This window comes from Pleurodeles waltl, chromosome 6 (genome assembly GCF_031143425.1).
Source record: "Pleurodeles waltl isolate 20211129_DDA chromosome 6, aPleWal1.hap1.20221129, whole genome shotgun sequence".
Taxonomy (NCBI): Eukaryota; Metazoa; Chordata; class Amphibia; order Caudata; family Salamandridae; genus Pleurodeles; species Pleurodeles waltl.
Window position 1 is genome coordinate 1509869810 of NC_090445.1, and position 22166 is coordinate 1509891975.

Consider the following 22166-nt stretch of genomic DNA (forward strand, 5'->3'; position numbering starts at 1 on the left):
CAGGGCAGTCCTCTGAGTCCTCAGAGGTCACTGGTCCCGTCGAATGCATCGCTGTGAGGGTTCTTTGAGCCTGGAGACAGGCCGGTAGGGCTGGGGCCAAGCCAGTTGGTGTCTCTTTCATCTCTGCAGGGCTTTCAGGTCAGCAGTCCTTCTTCTTTTTTCAGGTTGCAGGAATCTGATTTCCTGGGTTCAGGGTCGCCCCTAAATACTAAAGTTAGGGGGGTGTTTAGGTCTGGAGGTAGTAGCCAATGGCTACTGTCTTTGAGGGTGGCTACACCCTCTTTGTGCTTCCTCCCTGAGGGGAGTGGGGCACATCCCTAATCCTATTGGGAGAATTCTCCAAACTCAAGATGGAGGATTTCTAAAGGTAGTACCTCAGCTCAGGGCACCCTAGGGGCTGTCCTGACTGGTACGTGACTCCTCCTTGTTTTTCTCATTATCTCCTCCGGACTTGCCTGTGTCCGGAGGGGCGGGCATCTCCAGTAGCTGGGATGTCCTAGGGTGCTGTAACAACAGGCTGAAGCCTTTGAGGCTCACTGCCAGCTGTTAGAGTTCCTGCAGGGGGAGGTAAGAAGCACCTCCACCCATTACAGGCTTTGTTCCTGGCCACAGAGTGACAAAGGCACTCACTCCATGTGGCCAGAAACTCGTCTGGTTGTGGCAGGCTGGCAGAAACTGGTCACCCTAGCACTAGGAGTCAGACTGGTATTCAGGGGGCATCTCTAAGATGCCCTCTGGGTGTATTTTACAATAAATTCCACACTGGCATCACTGTCCATTTATTGTGCGGAGAAGATTGATAGCAAACTTTTCAGATTTCAGTGTAGCCATTATGGAACTGTGGAGTTCGGATTTGACAGACTGCCAGAATGTATACTCTTTATGGATACCCTGTACTTACAATGTCCAAGGTTTGGCTTAGACACTGTAGGGGCATAGTGCTTATGCAACTATGCCCTCACCTGTGGTATAGTGCACCCTGCCTTAGGGCTGTAAGGCCTGCTAGAGTGGTGACTTACTTATGCCACAGGCAGTGAGAGGTGAGCATGGCACCCTGAGGGGAGTGCCATATCGACGTAGTCATTTTCTCCCCACCAGCACAAACAAGCTGTGAGGCAGTGTGCATGTGCTGAGTGAGGGGTCCCCTGGGTGGCATAAGACATGCTGCAGCCCTTAGAGACCTTCTCTAGCCACAGGGCCCTTAGTACCCGGGGTACCATTTACAAGGGACTTATCTGTGTGCCAGGGCTGTGCCAATTGTGGGAACAAATGTACCGTTTAAGGAAAGAACACTGGTGCTGGGTCCTGGTTAGAAGGGTCCCAGCACACTTTCAATCATAACTGGCATCAACAAAAGACAAAAAGTTAGGGGGTAACCATGCCAAGGGAGGTATTTCCCTACACTCAGCAGCTCTACTCACGGCACATTGGGTAGCTAAGTGTAGAAACAGGCACCCATTTGATGATTAGTTGATTCTCCTCAGGTTGCCAACTTTGTCTAGTCTGCCAATTGTTATCACACTTTTTTGGAGTAAATGTGCAGCAGTAGGCACGATTGACAGCTTTAAAAAGCTGCACTTCTTACTATCTCTTTGAATTGCAGGTCGCCCAGATCTTTGTAGATCTTGTGCATGCTCATGAGAATGACTCACATAATCCAGGACTTGCTGCTACTACTGTTCAAAATCAGTTGTTTAGAGCTACTAGTAAAAAACACATCCAGGAAAGCAGGAGTGTATGCTCTGATTATACAGACCTGCACACCAACATAAGTACAGTCACATATGATTGTCAGTGGCATATCCTCCCTTTCAGTTTGTACCCCATATGCAGCAACAGTGAAGATGATGCTGACGGAAGACAGTGAAGTAGAGGGAGAGAACTATGAGGTGGGGAGATGAAAAGGTGAGGCTGATGAGTAGGAGAGTTAGGGGGACAGAGTGGTGGGTGAGATAGAGGGAGGATATTCGAGAAGAGAGGAAAGTTGATGAAGTGAAGAGCAGATGGGGTTCGGAAAGACAGAGGAGGATTAGGCAGAGAATGAGAAGAGAGGACGCCGAGCAAGAAAGGTGAGATGGAGAGAGAATGGTGAGGTGGAGACAGAGGAGGTTGATGCACAGTTAGAAGAAGCCAAGATGGATTGAAAGAGGAATGTGTGGTGGAAAGAGAAAGATGAGGTGGAGAGAGAGAGAGCAAGAGAGAGGGTAAGACAGAGAGAAAAGAGGCCATGGCACGGAGAAAGCAGGATGAGGTAGGGTGAAAGCGTGAGGCAGAGAAAGAGTAGGGTGAGGTGGAGAGAGAAGTTGAAGAGGTGGGAGAAAGCAGAGGATAAGGTGAGATAAAAATCATGGAGCATTTTCTAACTGCAGACTATCTTGGTCGGTCACACCCATTTGCAGTGAGAAAGTGGAGTAGAAAATCCCCTTGAGTGTGAAGTAATGTCAACTAGAGCAGCAGTGCCCTCTGGCGTGCAACGTGGTGCTATTCTCGCTGATTTTTCAGTGCAGAAGGACCTCCTAGAGCTAAAAATCAACAATAGCAGTGCAACGTGCCAATTTCTGCCCATTTGACTCTCACCGAGTTTTCATGTAAGTCTGCAGAATCCCACGAAATGAAATTCTGCGATTTCTGCCCACCCCTAACTTTAAATCGGAATTGCTTTCACGCGAAGGAAAATAACACATGCACCCCTAGACAGAGGTAGAGACAATAATCAGTCATACACTGATTATCGTCAGGGCCTCTGTAATTATGCTGCACTGGCAGATTGCTGTGGGTCTCCAATTTGAAACAAAAAAATGTACTAAACAACGATAATGAAAAAAAGGCGGAGGTGCATATTGCATGTATCGGCTAGAGTGCCTATTGCCGACAGACAGTGGCTACTCTGTTAAAGTATAAGTGGGGTAAGGGGATCACAGGTGAGTCTCAAGATGAGGGGGTGGAATTGTTTGGCTGTGGGAGCACCCCAAAGACTGGCATTGTATAAAACAAAAATATACACCATCTCTCCTTGTCTTCGCTAAATCAGCCCTTGTTCACACAAGTGTATCTTGTTAGCCACGGCCATTCCATTTAGCTAGTCATGAAATATTTATCTCAATATATTTTTAATCTATTCTTCATACCATTTTTTTTTTTTTTTTTAAATTTAAATTATCACTGTAATGCTGCATGAAATCTTTTAAAATACAGGATTTACCATCAAATTTGCACGGGAGTAACAAGTGTATTTCAGTGTTAAATGGCTGTCCTTTTCTTTGTCACAGTTCTTCGAACACCTTGATGTCTACAGCTCGAAAGGCACGCTCTCGCTGAGCGTCACTGGGCAGGGCCTCACACCTTCCCTGGCCTGCTCTGTGGAAGGTGGACTGCTAGACCTGGGGTATGTGCTAGCCAACGAAAGGGCAGCAACCACCTTTCAGGTAACTGCAGCAGAGCACAGCCTGTGCATGTCAGTGCTTGTACTGTAATCAATGGTTTGGTGACTGTGCTGATCAGCAAATGATTTGCAGAAATTCTGAGATTATATTAATAAGTGTGCATGTTGAGTATCTGTCGACCAATAAATGCTTATGCTGCTTAGATCTCGACAAGTGTTTTTAGGCTCCGATTTGTTATATGTTTAAATGCTTTGCATGCCTTTGCCATTAAGTTTTTCAATTAGGAGTGGGGGATAAATTCCGCTCCGCCAGTGGAGTTGGTGGAATTTTGGCCACTCCATGTTAAGCTTTGGAGTTCTGGCCAAATTCCGCCAGCAGCCACATGGTGGAGTTTTTTCTCACACAGGGCTCGCCAGCAGTAAGCCGGCGAGCGCGAAGGGGAGAACTGGCATCCCCTAGAGCGATTTTCAGGTGCTAAGAGGGAACCGGGCGAGCTTTTTTCACTGCGGGCGATCTTGGGAGGTCACAACCATTTGCAATGATAAAGCTGGCAATAGAGTAGAAAACCTACTTGAGCAGAACCAAAATCAACTCGAGCAGCAGTGCCCTCTTGCATGCCACATGGTGCTGTTCTCTCTGATTTTTCAGTGCAGAAGGACCTCCCGGAGCTAAAAATCAGCGGGTGCAGCTAAGCGTGCTAATGTCCGCCCATTACGAACTCCATGAAATCCCATGGAGTTTTCATGCAACTCCGCAGAATTCCTCTGAGTGAAACTCAGTGAGTTCCGCCCACTAGTAGCTTCAATCCGAAATTGCTTTCACATGAAGGAAAAGCACACGTGCACCCATAGACAGAGGTAGAGCCAGTAATCAGTCATACAATGATAATCATCAAGGCCACTGTAATTATGCTGCACTGGTGGATCGACTGTTATGCAGAGTTAACAAAGTTATGCAACAAGAAATGACAAATCATTCAGCATACTGGGGCACGATCTGTGGCTTTTTAGCTCCTCTACTGACTGGACAAAAGACCCAACTCATTACTACTGGTCATCACCAGTTAACCTTGGCAAATAGTCTGCCTTTATAAGACAGAAAGGCAGGCATTTTGTTTGTAACTTTAGAGGCGTTTGAGTTTTAATTGTTTTTTGGTGAAATCTACTAATTATGCAGCAGATGGTGGATTATGTAGCAAATGTAGTAAATCCATAACTCTCCAACATTGACTCTTTTATGTATTCACATGTTTAAATCATTATCCATTGTCAGACTCTGAATCTCCAGTAGATTAAAATAGCAGTATACAGTGTTAAATGGCCATAATCCTGAAACAACAACATTTGTTTAGTAGCACATTCACCTAATTTGAAAGAAACTAAACTTTAGCCAATGTGATGGAGCCTTATGCACTCCTACTCCCCCTAGAGGCCACGATAGCTCAGATTTCTACCACACGTAATATGTGAGAGAGTTCCCAGACAGAGCTTTGATTCTACGTTAGAGTGAACTGAATTCTGTTACTATTCTTGATCTGCTTAGTATTTATACCAGCCCTGTCTTCAGCAGTGAAGTTCTGTAAGTTGTCTTTAGGGAAGTTTTTCTCATTTTTTGGCCCATGGAGATCTTTTAATCTGACAGCCAACTGTCACCATGGCTGACATGGAGATGAAATTTCTCTTAAAACCTTCTTCATCTAGTTGACACAAGGACATTTACACTGATGATCCAAATTCTCTTAGTATTTATTGGCTTTATCCAACTCATAAAGCATCACTCCATAATATATGCAAGATTTTTACAGCTAAGACTCTCAAGGACAGAGAAAGAAGGATGGCATTATACCCAATAGCTAAAGATAATTTCCATCTCAAGGGAGTTTCTCTCTCTTCAGGGAAAGATTCTGTGAAAAGTGTCCCTGCAAGCAGTTTTATGAAGGTAGTGCAAAAGAAGAGAAGGAGACATACAGTTTCCTGAACTTGATTTACCTGATGCAGCGCTTGCCACCACCTATTCAGAATCTAAGCATAGTTCACGAAAGCATTCCTCTGAAGACTCATTGCCATAGAAAGAAATAGCGCACATAGCACAGTTGATGGAGGATCAACCAGTGACCAGGAAGAAACAATCTGCAAAAACCCAGTCCACATCAGCAATGGGGCTGTCGATGATACTGACTATGACAACAGCTTGTATTTTCCCCTGTGCTACCGTCTAGAGTTCGTATAGTTTCCAGTTCGAAGTTAACTCCATTTATGGTGAACTCATCGATGATGACCCCATCGATGCTACTCCTGTCGACAACAACCTTACCACTGGAGAACATTTTTAACGAGTCTGTTCTTTTTAACACTGAAGGTGTTAGCTGTACTCCCAGCTCAGATTTTACAGTCAGATCAGGAAGATGATGCTAGTGACTGTGCAAGACAGACTGCTTACAGTTCAATGCAATTGAATGTAAGATATGTTCCAGATTTTGGAGTAGAAATGGATGAGTACAAATCCTACTCCAAATATAATTACCAGCAGGAGTATGTTCCTCAAGCTTCTCCTTCTTGCATACCATCTAGACGGTACAGATAGCCTGAAGTTGTTCAAGTGCCTATGGCTTTCTTTCTACATTGCAGCACATGGTGGATGTAAGGAAATGCCCCTTGATATGGTTACCCCCTAACTTTTTGCCTTTGCTGATGCTAAGTTATGATTTGAAAGTTTGCTTGGGCCCTGCTAACCAGGCCCCAGCACCAGTGTTCTTTCCCTAAACTGTACCTTTGTCACCACAATTGGCACAACCCTGGCACTCAGGTAAGTCCCTTGTAACTGGTACCCCTGGTACCAGGGGCCCTGATGCCAGGGAAGGTCTCTAAGGGCTGCAGCATATCTTATGCCACCCTGGGGACCCCTCACTCAACACATGCACACTGCCTCTCAGCTTGTGTGTGCTGGTGGGGAGAAAATGACTAAGTCAACATGGCACTCCCCTCAGAGTGCCATGCCAACCTCACAATGCCTGTGGCATAGGTAAGTCACCCCTCTAGCAGGCCTTACAGCCCTAAGGCAGGGTGCACTATACCACAGGTGAGGGCATTTGTGCATGAGCACTATGCCCCTACAGTGTCTAAGCCAAACCTTAGACATTGTAAGTGCACGGTAGCCATAAGAGTATATGGTCTGGGAGTTTGTCAAACACAAACTCCACAGTTCCATAATGGCTACACTGAAAACTGGGAAGTTAGGTATCAAACTCCTCAGCACAATAAATGCACACTGATGCCAGTGTGCAATTTATTGTAACATACACCCAGAGGGAAACTTAGAGATGCCCCCTGAATACCTACCCGACTTCTAGTGTAGGCTGACCAGTTTCTGCCAGCCTGCCACACACCAGACATGTTGCTGGCCACACGGGGAGAGTGCATTTGTCACTCTGTGGCCAGTAACAAAGCCTGTACTGGGTGGAGGTGATTCTCACCTCCCCCCTGCAGGAACTGTAACACCTGGCGGTGAGCCTCAAAGGCTCACCCCTTTTGTTACAGCACCCCAGGGCATCCCAGCTAGTGGAGATGCCCACCCCTCCGGCCACTGCCCCCACTTTTGGCAGCAAGGCTGGAGGGGATAATGAGAAAAACAAGGAGGAGTCACCCACCAGTCACGACGGCCCCTAAGGTGTCCTGAGCTGAGGTGACCCCTGCCTTGAGAAATCCTCCATTTTGAGTTCGGAGGATTCCCCAATAGGATTAGGGATGTGCCCCCCTCCCCACAGGGAGGAGACACAAAGAGGGTGTAGCCACCCTCAAGGACAGTAGCCTTTGGCTACTGCCCTCCCAGACCTAAAGACACCCCTAAATTCAGTATTTAGAGGCTCCCCAGATCCCAGGAAACTAGATTCCTGCAACCTGAAGAAACAAGAAGGACTGCTGACATACAAGCCTGCAGAGAAAGAGGAAGATGACAACTGCTTTGGCCCCAGCCTTACCCGCCTTTCTCCAACTTCGAAAAGCTGCTCCAGCGACGCATCAGACAGGGACCAGCGACCTCTGAAGCCTGAGAGGACTGCCCTGGACTAAAGGACCAAGAAACTCCTGTGAACAGCGGCCCTGTTCAAAACCAGCTACTTCTTTGCAACAAAGAAGCAACTTTCAAAGACTGCACGTTTCCCGCCGGAAGTGTGAGACTTCACACTCTGCACCCGATGCCCCCGGCTCGAGATCCAGAGAATAAACACCTCAGGGAGGACTCCCTGGTGAGCCCCCACAGTGACGCCTGCAGAGAGAATCCAGAGGCTCCCCCTGACTGCGACTGCCTGTAACAAGGGACCCAACGCCTGGAACCAACACTGCACCCGCGGCACCCAGGACCTGAAGGAACCGAACTTCAATGCAGGAGTGACCCCCAGGTGACCCTCTGCCTAGCCCAGGTGGTGGCTGCCCCAAGGAGCCCCCCCTGTGCCTGCCCCACAGAGTGACCGCCGGGTCCCTCCATTGTTTCCTACCTGAAACCCGACGCCTGCTTTTCACATTGCACCCGGTCACACCTGTGTCGCTGAGGGTGTATTTTGTGTGCCTACTTGTGTTTCATCTCCCCCTCCCCTCCAACCCCCTCCCCCCCAAGGCTCTACAAAACCCCCTTGGTCTGCCCCCGAGGACGTAGGTACTTACCTGCTGGCAGACTGGAACCGGAGCACCCCCTGTTCTTCATAGGCGCCTAGGGTAGTGTTAAGCATTTGTTGTACACACACAGGCAATAAATGAGGAACACACACTCAAAGTCAAATTCCAGGCCAATAGGTTTTTATATAGAAAAATATATTTTCTTAGTTTATTTTAAGAACCACAGGTTCAAGATTTACATCAAACACTTTAAATGTAAGGGACTTCACTTAGATACCCTAGGAACTTTGAATGAAAACAATATTATGTACAGTCTTTGTAAAAATGTCAATAAGCTATTTTCAAAGTGGACACAGTGCAAAAATCAACAGTTCCTGGGGGAGGTAAGTAAAGGTTAGATTAGGAGGTAAGTAAAACACTTACAAGTCTCAGTTCAGGGGCATAGGCAGCCCACCGTTGGGGGTTCAAGGCAACCCCAAAGTTACCACACCAGCAGCTCAGGGCCGGTCATGTGCAGAGGGCAAAGTGGTGCCCAAAACACATAGGCTACAATGGAGATAGGGATGCCCCGGCTCCAGTCAGCCAGCAGGTAAGTACCCGCATCTTTGGAGGGCAGACCAGGGGGGTTTTGTAGGGCACCGGGGGGGACACAAGCAAGCACAGAAAGTACACCCTCAGCGGCACAGGGGTGGCCGGGTGCAGAGTGCAAACAGGCGTTGGGTTTCTAATAGGAATCAATGGGGAGACCCGGGGGTCGCTTCAGCGATGCAGGCAGGCACAGGGGGGGCTCCTCTGGGTAGCCACCACCTGGGCTAGGCAGAGGGTCACCTGGGGGTTGCTCCTGCACTGGAGTTCGGTTCCTTCAGGTACTGGGGGCTGCGGGTGCAGTGTAGTTTCCAGGCGTCGGGTTCCTTGAAGCAGGCAGTCGCGGTCAGGGGGAGCCTCTGGATTTCCTCTGCAGGCGTCGCTGTGGGGGCTCAGGGGGTTCAACTCTGGCTACTCACGGGCTTGCAGTCACCGGGGAGTCTTCCCTATAGTGTTAGTTTTCTGCAGGTCGAGCAAGGGGCGTCGGGTGCAGAGTGGAAAGTCTCACGCTTCCGGCGGGAAACGCGGGGTCTTTAAAAGTTGCTTCTTTGTTTCAAAAAGTTGCAGTTTCTTGAACAGGGCCGCTGTTCTCTGGAGCTTCTTGGTCCTTTAGATGCAGGGTAGTCCTCTGAGGCTTCAGAGGTTGCTGGACCCTGTTGGATGCGTTGCAGTTGCAGTTTTCTTCGAAGTAGGGAGACAGGCTGGGGGGGCTGGGGCCAAATCAGTCGTCGTCCGTCTTCACTGGAGGGCTTCAGGTCAGCAGTCCTTCTTCTTCTTTAGGTTGCAGGAATCTATCTTCCTCGTTCTGGGAGCCCCTAAATACTCAATTTAGGGGTGTGTTTAGGTCTGGGAGGGCAGTAGCCAATGGCTACTGACCCTGAGGGTGGCTACACTCTCTTTGTGCCTCCTCCCTGTGGGGAAGGGGGCACATCCCTAATCGTATTGGGGGAATCCTCCTTCTACAAGATGGAGGATTTCTACAAGTAAGAGTCACCTCAGCTCAGGACACCTTAGGGGCTGTCCTGACTGGTGGGTGACTCCTCCTTGTTTTCCTCATTATCTCCTCCAGCCTTGCCGCCAAAAGTGGGGGCAGTGGCCGGAGGGGCGGGCATCTTCACTAGCTGGGATGCCCTGTGGCGCTGTAACAAAGGGGGTGAGCCTTGGAGGCTGACCGCCAGGTGTTACAGTTCCTGCGGGGGAGGTGATAAGCACCTCCACCCAGTACAGGCTTTGTTCCTGGCCACAGAGTGACAAAGGCACTCTCCCCATGTGGCCAGCAACATGTCTGGTGTGTGGCAGGCTGGCAGAAACTAGTCAGCCCACACTGGAAGTTGGGTATGTTTTTAGGGGGCATCTCTAAGATGCCCTCTGGGTGTATTTTTTACAATAAAGTGCACACTGGCATCAGTGTGCATTTATTGTGCTGAGAAGTTTGATACCAAACTTCCCAGTTTTCAGTGTAGCCATTATGGTGCTGTGGAGTTCGTGTTTGACAGACTCCCAGACCATATACTCTTATGGCTACCCTGCACTTACAATGTCTGGCTTAGGTTTGGCTTAGACACTGTAGGGGCATAGTGCTCATGCCCATATGCCCTCACCTGTGGTATAGTGCACCCTGCCTTAGGGCTGTAAGGCCTGCTAGAGGGGTGACTTACCTATGCCACAGGCAGTATGAAGTTGGCATGGCACTCTGAGGGGAGTGCCATGTTGACTTAGTCAGTTTCTCCCCACCAGCACACACAAGCTGGCAAGCAGTGTGTATGTGCTGAGTGAGGGGTCCCTAGGGTGGCATAAGACATGCTGCAGCCCTTAAAGACCTTCCCTGGCATCAGGGCCCTTGGTACCAGGGGTACCAGTTACAAGGGGCTTACCTGGGTGCCAGGGTTGTGCCAGTTGTGGAGACAAAGGTACAGTTTAGGGAAAGAACACTGGTGCTGGGGCCTGGTTAGCAGGGTCCCAACACACTTTCAAATCATAACTTAGCATCAGCAAAGGCAAAAAGTCAGGGGATAACCATGCCAAGGAGACATTTCCTTACACAAACCGCCCCCCCCCCAAACGAAAGAGGATGAGACTAACCTTTCCCAAGAGAGTCTTCATTTTCTAAGTGGAAGAACCTGGAAAGGCCATCTGCATTGGCATGGGCAGTCCCTGGTCTGTGTTCCACTATAAAGTCCACTCCCTGTAGTGATATGGACCACCTCAACAGTTTTGGATTTTCACCTTTCATTTGCATTAGCCATCTGAGAGGTCTGTGGTCAGTTTGAACTACAAAGTGAGTACCAAAGAGGTATGGTCTCAGCTTCTTCAGGGACCACAGCAAAGGCCTCCCTCTCAATGGCACTCCAACGCTGCTCCCTGGGGAGTAACCGCCTGCTAATGAAGGCAACTGGCTGGTCAAAGCCATCATCATTTATTTGGGACAGAACTGCCCCTATCCCATGTTCAGAGGCATCAGTCTGCACAATGAACTGCTTGGAGTAATCTGGAGCTTTTAGAACTGGTGCTGTGCACATAGCTTGTTTCAGGGTGTCAAAGGCCTGTTGGCATTCTATAGTCCAGTTTACCTTCTTGGGCATTTTCTTAGAGGTAAGTTCTGTGAGGGGTGTCACTATGGATCCATATCCCTTCACAAACCTCCTATAGTAACCACTCAAGCCAAGGAATTCCCTGACTCGAGTCTGGGTTTTTGGAGCTACCCAGTCCAGAATAGTCTGGATCTTGGGTTGAAGTGGCTGAACTTGGCCTCCACCTTCAAGGTGTCCCAAATAAACCACAGTACCCTGCCCTATCTGACATTTGGATGCCTTGATAGAGAGGCCTGCTGCTTGCAGGGCCTGCAAAACCTTCTTCAGGTGGACCAGGTGATCCTGCCAGCTGGAGCTAAAGACAGCAATATCATCAAGATAAGCTGCACTAAAGGACTCCAAGCCAGCAAGGACTTGATTCACCAACCTTTGGAAGGTGGGAGGGGCATTCTTTAATCCAAAGGGCATCACAGTAAACTGATGGTGCCCATCAAGTGTAGAGAATACTGTCTTTTCTTTTGCTCCTGGTGCCATTTTTATTTGACAGTATCCTGCTGTCAAGTCAAAGGTACTCAAGTATTTGGCAGCACCCAATTTATCAATTAACTCATCTGCCCTTGGAATGGGATGGGCATATGTCTTGGTGACAGAATTAAGTCCTCTGTAGTCCAAAAACCTCATCTCTCTCTTGCCATCTTTTGTGTGAGGTCTGGGGACTAAGACCACTGGGCTAGCCCAGGGGCTGTCAGAGTGCTCAATGATTCCCAATTCCAGCATCTTGTGGACTTCCACTTTGATGCTTTCCTTAAATTGGTCAGACTGTCAAAAATTGTGTTTTTGACAGGCATGCTGTCCCCTATGTCCGCATCATGGGTACACAGGTGTGTCTGACCAGGGGTTAGGGAAAAGAGCTCAGCAAACTGTTGTAGGACTTTCCTACAGTCAGCTTGCTGTTGGCCAGAGAGGGTGTCTGAATAGATCACTCCATCTACTGAGCCATCTTTAGGGTCAGTGGAGAGGAGATCAGGGAGAGGTTCACTCTCAGCTTTGTGGTCCTCATCTGTAACCATTAAAATGTTTACATCTGCCCTGTCCTGAAAGAGTTTGAGGCGGTTCACATGGATCACCCTTTTGGGGGTCCTGCTAGTGCCTAGGTCTACCAGGTAGGTGACCTGACTCTTTCTCTCTAGCACTGGGTAAGGGCCACTCCATCTGTCCTGAAGTTCCCTGGGAGCCACAGGCTCCAGAACCCAGACTTTCTGCCCTGGCTGGAACTCAACCATAGCAGCCTTTTCGTCATACCACATCTTCTGGAGTTGTTGGCTGGCCTCAAGGTGTTTACTTGCCTTTTCCATGTACTCTGCCATCCTGGAACATAGGTCTAGTACATAGTCCACCATATCTTGCTTAGGCTCATGAAGAGGTCTCTCCCAGCCTTCTTTCACAAGAGCTAGTGGTCCTCTTACAGGATGACCAAACAGAAGTTCAAAGGGGGAAAACCCTACTCCCTTCTGAGACACCTCTCTGTAGGCGAAAAGCAGACATGGCAAGAGGACATCCCATCTCCTTTTGAGCTTTTCAGGGTGCCCCATGATCATGCCCTTCAATGTCTTGTTGAATCTTTCCACAAGACCATTGGTTTGTGGATGGTATGGTGTGGTGAACTTGTAAGTCACCCCACACTCATTCCACATGTATTTAAGGTATGCTGACATGAAGTTGGTACCTCTGTCAGAAACCACCTCCTTAGGAAATCCCACTCTGGTAAAGATAACAATGAGTGCTTTGGCTACTGCAGGGGCAGTAGTGGACCTAAGGGGAATTGCTTCAGGGTACCTAGTAGCATGATCCACTACTACTAGGATATACTGATTCCCTGAGGCTGTGGGAGGTTCAAGTGGACCGACTATGTCCACTCCCACTCTTTCAAAGGGGACCCCCACCACTGGAAGTGGAATGAGGGGGGCCTTTGGATGCCCACCTGTCTTACCACTGGCTTGACAGGTGGCACAGGAGGCACAAAACACCTTGACTTTCTGGGACATGTTGGGCCAATAGAAATGGTTGACTAACCTCTTCCATGTCTTGGTTTGTCCCAAATGCCCAGCAAGTGGAATGTCATGGGCTAAAGTCAGAATGAACTCCCTAAACTCCTGAGGCACTACCACTCTGCTAGTGGCACTAGGTTTGGGATCTCTTGCCTCAGTGTAAAGGAGCCCATCTTCCCAATGGACCCTGTGTGTTCCACTGACTTTTCCTTTTGTTTCCTCAGCAGCTTGCTGCCTAAGGCCTTCAAGAGAGGGACAGGTTTCTTGCCCCTTACACTGCCGTTCCCTTGTGGGTCCCCCTGGGCCTAAGAGTTCAACCTGATAAGGTTCCAACTCCATGAGCTCAGTTCCCTCAGAGGGCAGAACTTCTTCCTGGGAAGAGAGGTTATTTTTCTTTTGCTTTGTTGAAGGTGGTTCCCCAGTCTTTCCTTTTCTCTTGGAGGGTTGGGCCATTATTCCAGGCTCCAACACCTCTTTTTCACCCTGAGCCTTGCACTGTGCCCTTGTCTTGACACACACCAGTTCAGGGATACCCAGCAGAGCTGCATGGGTTTTGGGTTCTACCTCAGCCCATGCTGAGGACTCCAGGTCATTTCCAAGTAAACAGTCTACTGGGATAGCAGAGGAGACTACCACCTGTTTCAGGCCAGTGACCCCTCCCCTTTTTAAAGTTACCATAGCCATGGGATGTACTTTAGTCTGATTGTCAGCGTTGGTGACTGGATAAGTTTGTCCAGTCAGATATTCGCCTGGGGAAACCAGTTTGTCTGTCACCATTGTGACACTGGCACCTGTATCCCTCAGGGCGTCTACGCTAGCCCCATTAATTAAGAGGTGCTGCCTGTATTTTTGCATATTAGGGGGCCAGGCAGCTAGTGTGGCTAAGTCCACCCCACCCTCAGAGACTAATGTAGCTTCAGTGTGAACCCTGATTTGCTCTGGGCACACTGTTGATCCCACCTGGAGACTGGCTATTCCAGTGCTAACTGGAGTAGTAGTTGAAGTGGAACCTTTCTTGGGACAGGCCTTGTCTCGAGTTTGGTGCCCCTGCTGATTACAGCTATGACACCAGGCCTTTTTGGGATCAAAGTATTTACCCTTGTACCCAAAATTGGATTGTGAAGAGGCTTTGGACCCTCCCTCCTGAGCCGGTTTTTGGGGCCCTGTAGAAGACTCTTTACTTTTACCCTTGGATGTCTCAACACTCTTCCCCTGGGGAGTCTTTGTGACCCCTTTCGTTTGGTCACCCCCCTGTGGAAGTCTTGGTCACCCTAGCCTTGACCCAATGGTCTGCCTTCTTTCCCAATTCTTGGGGAGAAATTGGACCTAGGTCTACCAGATGCTGATGCAGTTTATCATTGAAACAAAAACTTAAAAGGTGTTCTTTCATAAACAGATTGTACAGCCCATCATAATCATTTACACCACTGCCATTAATCCAACCATCCAGTGTTTTGACTGAGAAGTCAACAAAATCAACCCAGGTCTGGCTCGAGGATTTTTGAGCCCCCCTGAACCTAATCCTGTACTCCTCAGTTGAGAATCCAAAGCCCTCAATCAGGGTAGCCTTCATGAGGTCATAGGATTCTGCATTGTTTCCAGAGAGTGTGAGGAGTCTATCCCTACACTTTCCAGTGAACATTTCCCAAAGGAGAGCACCCCAGTGCGATTTGTAATACTTTTCTGGTTGCACAAGCCCTCTCAAAAGCTGTGAACCATTTGGTGATGTCATCACCATCTTCATATTTTGTTACAATCCCTTTGTTTTTTTTTAGCATGTCAGGAGTATCTCTGACCCTATTTAAGTTGCTGCCACCATTGATGGGAGCTAAGCCCATCTCTTGTCTTTCCCTTTCTATGGCTAGGAGCTGTCTCTCCAAAGCCAATCTTTTGGCCATCCTGGCTAACAGGAGGTCATCTTCATTGAGGCTGCCCTCAATGCTTCCAGAGCTGTTGGACTCCCCTGTGGGAGAAGCAGCATCTCTGACTATCACTTGTGGAGTCCGGGTTGGAGGAATCCTGGTCTCCCTAACTAGGAGTGGAGGGGGGAGAGTGTCCTCCACTTCACTAGCATCATCCTCTGTAAGGGTATCTTCAGAGGGGTTATCTCTAGCAAACTCTGCCAAGAGCTCCTGAAGCTGTACTTTGGTAGGGTTTGATCCAGTTTTTATCTTTTTGATTTTGCAGAGAGTCCTTAACTCTGACATCCTAAGATGCAGGTAAGGGGTGAGGTTGAGCTCCACCACCATCTCTTCTGCAGTAGACATTATTTCTCTAAAAGTTGGGTTACTTTTTAAGAATCTAAAACTATCTCTAGAACTTAATCCAAACTTTTCCAAAACTTTTAAACTCTAAAAGAAATGCTAACAGGGACTAACACAAGGCCTTAGCAGGACTTTTAAAAATTTAGAAAAATAATTAAAATTTCAAAAATCAGTTTCTAATGACAATTTTTTTAATTTAATTGTGTGATCAGGTATTGGCTGAGTAGTCCAGCAAATGCAAAGTCTTGTACCCCACCGCTTATCCACCAATGTAGGAAGCTGGCTCTGTATATACTATTTCAATGTAAGAAATAGTGTGCACAGAGTCCAAGGGTTCCCATTAGAGGTAAGATAGTGGCAAAAAGAGATAATTCTAATGCTCCATTTTGTGGTAGTGTGGTCGAGCAGTAGGCTTATCAGAGGGTAGTGTTAAGCATTTGTTGTACACACACAGGCAATAAATGAGGAACACACACTCAAAGACAAGTTCCAGGCCAATAGGTTTTTATATAGAAAAATATATTTTCTTAGTTTATTTTAAGAACCACAGGTTCAAGATTTACAAACAATATTTTAAATGAAAGGTATTTCACTTAGGTATTCTAGGAACTTTGAATCATCACAATAGCATGTACAGTTTTGACAAAAATGGCAATAAGCTATTTTCAAAGTGGACACAGTGCAAAAATCAACAGTTCCTGGGGGAGGTAAGTAAATGTTAAGTTCACAGGTAAGTAAGACACTTACAGGGTTCAAAGTTGGGTCCACGGTAGCCCACCGTTGGGGGTTCAAGGCAACCCCAAAGTTACCACACCAGCAGCTCAGGGCCGGTCAGGTGCAGAGGTCAAAGTGGTGCCCAAAACACATAGGCTTCAATGGAGATAGGGGTGCCCCGGTTCCAGTCTGCCAGCAGGTAAGAACCCGTGTCTTCGGAGGGCAGACCAGGGAGGTTTTGTAGGGCACTGTGGCTACGGCAGAGGGTGCCTCTTACTCAGTGGTGGTCAGTAGGGCGACTAAGGTACTTGGCCTAGAGCTTCCTACTTGACAGTCAGGAATAATCTACTGACAGAGAGAGGTGCTTCAGCCTGGGGCTTCCATCTAATGAAGCTCTCACTGATGCCCTTCTGGGTACGTGGTCCAGACCCAGCACAGGGGCTCCTGTGAATAGGATAATTGCCCACCATTGGCCCGCCCTGAAGGACCCTAAATTCCTGTTCCAACACCCCACACCTGAGAGTCTTGTCATTCAGGCATCCTCGTCATCTGACGTATTCCTGTCCGCTCCCCCGGATAGGGAATCAAAGTGATAGGATCAACTTGGGAAGAAGATCAATTTCTTCCTCCAGTATGCCATTGCGGTCAGTGAACACCAAATGCCTTTTTGGCTGCTACACCCATTCAATGTGGGATATGGTAACCCAAGTATTGCCGCTGGTCTCAGAGGAGGCCCGGGCCATCATCTTGCAAGCTGATACTGATGGGAGGGATGCGGCTAAGTTCGCAATTCGTTGTGGGCTGGACACGACCGACTCTCTGGGTAGATCAGTTGTGTTGACGGTGGCCTTGAGGCACCATGCCTGGTTGAGGACATCTGGTTTCTCTGGGGATGTACAGCAATCTCTTATGGGCATGCCCTTTGATGGCACTAGTCTCTTTGGACACAAAGCGGACTCAGCCCTCGAGAGGTTCAAGAAATCTCTGGCTACGGCTCGGTCTCTTGGCCTAGCTACTGCCCCTCGTTCACCACAGTCCGCTGGTCACCCCTTTTGTGGCCACAGAAGGAGCTCCTTGTCACATCCTTACCCTGCCAGCCAAAGAGCTGCACATGATTCCAAGCCACTGCGCGGCCGTGGAATCCCATGGGCTTGTGGGACAGGGAACCAGAGGTCTGCCCAGTCCACCCCTGCTGCAGCCTCCAAACGTTCATAGTCCGTCCTCCCATCTCAAACCAGTAGGAGGCAGGATCCACCATCACCTGCCCCACTGGAAAACCATCATGACGGAGAGGTGGGTTTTGCAAATAGTCCGAAGGGGCTACTCCCTCCCCTTCGAGACTACCCATCCAGCCATACCACCATCCTGTGGCCGCTTACCGGAGGATCATCTGGCACTTCTCTGAGAGGAAGTTGCAGCTCTCTTGGCCAAGGGAGCCATGGAGAGGGTCCCTGTGCCAGAAGTAGGATGCAGCTGTTATACCTGATACTTTCTAGTGCCCAAAAAGGACATGGGCCTACATCCTATCCTAGACCTTCAGGCCCTCAGTCTCTTCCTCAAGAAAGAGAAGTTAAAAAGGTTCACTCTGGCTCAGGTCTGCCTGTCTGCCTTGGACCCAGAAGACTAGATGGTAGCGTTGGACTTTCAGGACACTTACTTCCATATTCCCGTTCTGCCTGCCCACAAGTGCTACTTATGATTCATAGTAGTAGAGCACTTTCAATTTACAGTGCTCCCCTTTGGCCTTACCAGCGCCCCTTGGATGTTCACAAAAATGATGGCAGTGGTCGCAGCTCAACTGGGTTTCAGTCTTCCTCTACTTCAATGACTGGCTGTTGAAAGCAAACACGCCCCAGAAAGTAATCGGCCCACCTTCAGACTACGGCAAACCTTCTGCACTGGCTGGGGTTCACTTTAGCATGCCAAAGTCACACCTGACTCCTTCTCAGATGCTCCCTTTCATCTGAGCTGTTCTGGATTTAGGTGAGAATGATTCTGAGGCTGCAGGGCCTCATGGGTCCTGCATCCTGTTGGTCACACACGCCAGATGGCATATGCGGGCTCTGCAGTGGAACCTGCAGTTCCAATGGGTGCAGCATCAGGGGAATCTCTCCGACATGGTCCAGATCCTGAAGGAAACTGCAAAAGATTTCCAGTGGTGGCTATTGAATCGGGATTGGGTCAGAAGCAGATCCCTCTCCCTCCCCCAACCAGATATCACAGTAGTGACAGATGCGCTACTTCTGGGATAGGGCACCCACATAGGAGAGCCAGAGATCAGAGGTCTGTGGTGTCTGTGGAGTCGAGACTCCACATTATTCTTGGAGTTCCGGGCGATCAGGCTTACATTGAACGCATTCCTTCCCTCTTCGAAAGGCAAAGTGGTGGAGGTGTTCACAGACAACACTACCTCCATGTGGTACTGCAACAAGCAGGGTGGAGTGGGGTTGTGATCCCTCTCAAGAGGCTCTACGCCTCTGGACTTGGATGGAACATCAGGGCATAACCCTGGTGGTTCAACATCTGCCGGGCTCTCTGAACACCAGAGCAGACAAACTCAGCCGTTGATGCATAGTCGATCACAAATGGCATCTGCATCCATAGGTGGCCCAAGGCCTCTTTCAGCAGTGGGGAGATCCTTCTCTTCACCTCCGCAGAGAACGGGCAATGTCAGCTGTTTTGCGCATTGGAGTTTCCAAGGCAGCACTCGCTCGATGACGCTTTTCATCTCAAGTGGAACTCAGGCCTCCTTTACACGTTCCCACCTATACCACTTCTGTCCAGAGTTCTGAGGAAGATCAAGAATGACAGGGCTCTGCTTTGGGCACCCTTAAAAGTTATCTCTCAGCCTTTCTTAGATTGCCAGACCAACCCTCCTTATTCAAATCTCCCATTGTTGGAAGGTTCCTGAAGGTCCTTACCCATTTCTTGTTTTCTCCGAACCCATTCATTATGCCCCACTGAGACTTGTACCTGCTTCTAACTCATCTAATGTGTGCCCTTTTGAGCCAGTGCACAATTGCCCCTTGCGGCTTTTAACCCTCAAAACAGTTTTTCTTATTGCTATCACCTCTGCTCGCAGAGTGAGTAAGCTTCAAGCTCTGTCTTCCAAACCACCATTTTTGTCTGTCCACCCTGAAAAAAGTGGTGCTTTGTACAAGGGCCTCCTAGGGTTGTTAACCCTTTTCACATAGGCCAATCCATCCCTTTATCTACTTTTTACGCACCCCCACATCCCTATCATGAAGAGGAGAGACTCCACCGTCTGGACCCAAAAAAGAGTGTTGACGTTCTTTCTAAATCATACCAAAGATTTCTGGGTGGACAACTCTTTGTTGGATATGTGGGTGCGAAGAGAGGAAAGCCAGTGCAGAAACATACCATCTCATGATGGCTACTGCTCTGCATCAAAATGTGCTACGCTGTGGAAAAGAAGCAACCCTCGAAGGGCTTGTGTGCACATTCAACTAGAGCAACTGCTGCTACCACAGCCTTAGCACACAGAGTTCTTGCCTGGACATCTGCCAGGCAGCAACATGGGCCTCACTGCACACGTTCACAAAACATTATTGCCTAGACAGTCAGGTCTGCAGAGACAGCTTCTTTGGTCGTTCGGTCCTGCAGGACTTTAGTGTGATCTTGGTTCGCAACCCACCTCTGAGGATGGTATTGCCTGGGTATCTATTCTAATGTAAGGAATCTGCAACTAGAAGTCTCTAGTAGATAAACAAGTTTCTTACCTTCGGTAACGATTTATCTGGTAGAAACATATTCTAGTTGCAGATTCCTTACCGACCCACCCATCCTGTTTGCTTGAGAACTGATTTCTAGGGACAGGGATCTCCCTTTTGACGCCCTAGCTCTGGCGCACCAATTTCAGTGTGCTTAACGGCTGTGCTCTCTGGCGTGGATAGTCGTGAAAAGATGTCAGTGCGCCGGGGTGGAACTTAAGTATGACTGGACGTCATCACGGTGACCACTACGGATGCTGAGTCAACCGAGGGCGTGCAAGGGTGCTGCTCGAAGAAAAATCTCTAGAGCCATTCTGACGCATGTGGGAAATTCTAAAGTAAGAAATCTGCACCTAGAATATGGGGGTCATTATGACTCTGAAGGTCATTAGACCGCCAGGGTCATGGTGGTGGTCGGACTGCTGCGGTCATGGTGGTCTGACCGCGGAGCTTCCATGGTCCACCCGCCGACACCGCCAGGCTGCATTCAGCCTGCAGTCTGCAGCCTGGTGGTCCTGGCGGTTGTAATCCGCCATGACAGCGCTGCAAGCAGTGCTGCCTTGGATATTACAAGTCCCCTTCCGGTAGCCTGTCCATGGCGGTAAACACCGCCATAGAAAGGCTGGCATGGGGGACTCATGGGGCACTTGGCATAGGCAGTGCAGGGGGCCCCATGCACAGCCCTTTGCGCATTCCACTGCCCAAATTACGGGCAGTGGAATGTGCAGCGGGTGCTGCTGTGCCACCACATTGCAGCCGTCGCCAGTAGGAGCCAGCTGCAATGTTAAGGCTCTGTTCCCCGCTGGGCTAGCAGGCGGAAACATTGTGTAAGGAAATGCCTTCCTTGGCATGGTTACCCCCTGACTTTTTGCCTTTTGTTGATGCCAGTTATGATTGAAAGTGTGCTGGGGCCCTGCTAACCAGGCCCCAGCACCAGTGTTTTTCCCTAAACTGTACCTTTGTTCCCACAATTGGCACAGCCCTGACACACAGATAAGTCCCTTGTAAATGGTACCCCTGGTACCAAGGGCCCTGAAGGGAAGGTCTCTAAGGGCTGCAGCATGTCTTATGCCACCCTGGGGACCCCTCAATCAGTGCATGCACACTGCCTCACAGCTTGTGTGTGCTGGTGGGGAGAAAAAGACTAAGTCGACATGGCACTCCCCTCAGAGTGCCATGCCCACCTCACACTGCCTGTGGCATAGGTAAGTCACCCCTCTAGAAGGCTGAGGTAGAACTCAAAACCCATGCAGCCATGCTGGGTATCCCTGAACTGGTGTGTGTCAAGTGAAGGGCACAGTGCAAGGCTCAGGGTGAAAAAGTGGTGTTGGAGCCTGGAATAATGGCCCAATCCTCCAAGAGGAAAGGAAAGAAGACTGGGGAACCAGCTTCAACACAACAAAAGAAAGGGAACCTTTCTTCCCAGGAAGAAGTTCTGCCCTCTGAGGGAACTGAGCCCATGAAGTTGGAACCTTAACAGGTTGAACTCTTAGGCCCAGGGGACCGACAAGGGAACAGTTGTATAAGGGGCAAGAAACATGTTCCTCTCTTGAAGGCCTTAGACAGCAAGCTGCTGAAGAGACCAAAGAAAAAATCACTGGAACACATAGTCTATTGGGAAGATGGACTCCTCTACACTGTGGCAAGAGATCCCAAACCTGGTGCCACTAGGAGAGTGGTAGTGCCTCAGGAGTTTAGGAAGTTCATTCTGACCTTAGCTCATGATATTCCACTTGCTGGGCATTTGGGACAAACCAAGACTTGAGAAAGGTTAGTTAACCATTTCTATTGGCCCAACATGTCCCAGAAAGTAAAGGAGTTTTGTGTCTCCTGTGCCACCTGTCAAGCCAGTGGTAAGACAGGTGGACACCCAAAGGCCCCCCTCATTCCACTTCTAGTGGTGGGGGTCCCCTTTGAAAGAGTGTGTGTGGACATAGTTGGTCCACTTGAACCTCCCACAGCCTCAGGGAACCAGTATATCCTAGTGGTAGTGGATCATGCCACTAGGTACCCTAAAGCAATTCCCCTTAGGTCCACTACTGCCCCTGCAGTAGCTAAAGCACTCATTGGTATCTTTACCAGAGTGGGATTTCCTAAGGAAGTGGTGTCTGACAGGGGTACCAACTTCATGTCAGCATACCTGAAGCATATGTAGAATGAGTGTGAGGTGACTTACAAATTCACCACACCATACCATCCACAAACCAATGGTCTTGTAGAAAGATTTAACAAGACATTGAAAGGCATGATCATGGGGCTCCCTGAAAAGCTCAAAAGGAGATCGGATGTCCTCTTGCCAC

The 22166-nt window shown here is 48.9% G+C and overlaps 1 protein-coding gene across 2 annotated transcripts in view; it reads left to right on the plus strand.

Annotated features, from left to right (window-relative positions):
* CFAP74 (cilia and flagella associated protein 74) overlaps nt 1-22166 on the plus strand; it is a 978701-nt gene that overhangs the window by 691842 nt on the left and 264693 nt on the right. For both annotated transcript variants that reach the window (XM_069241006.1, XM_069241005.1), the window contains exon 34: nt 3270-3425. In XM_069241006.1, the coding sequence (XP_069097107.1) occupies nt 3270-3425 (156 nt within the window). The remainder of the gene's footprint in view (nt 1-3269; nt 3426-22166) is intronic.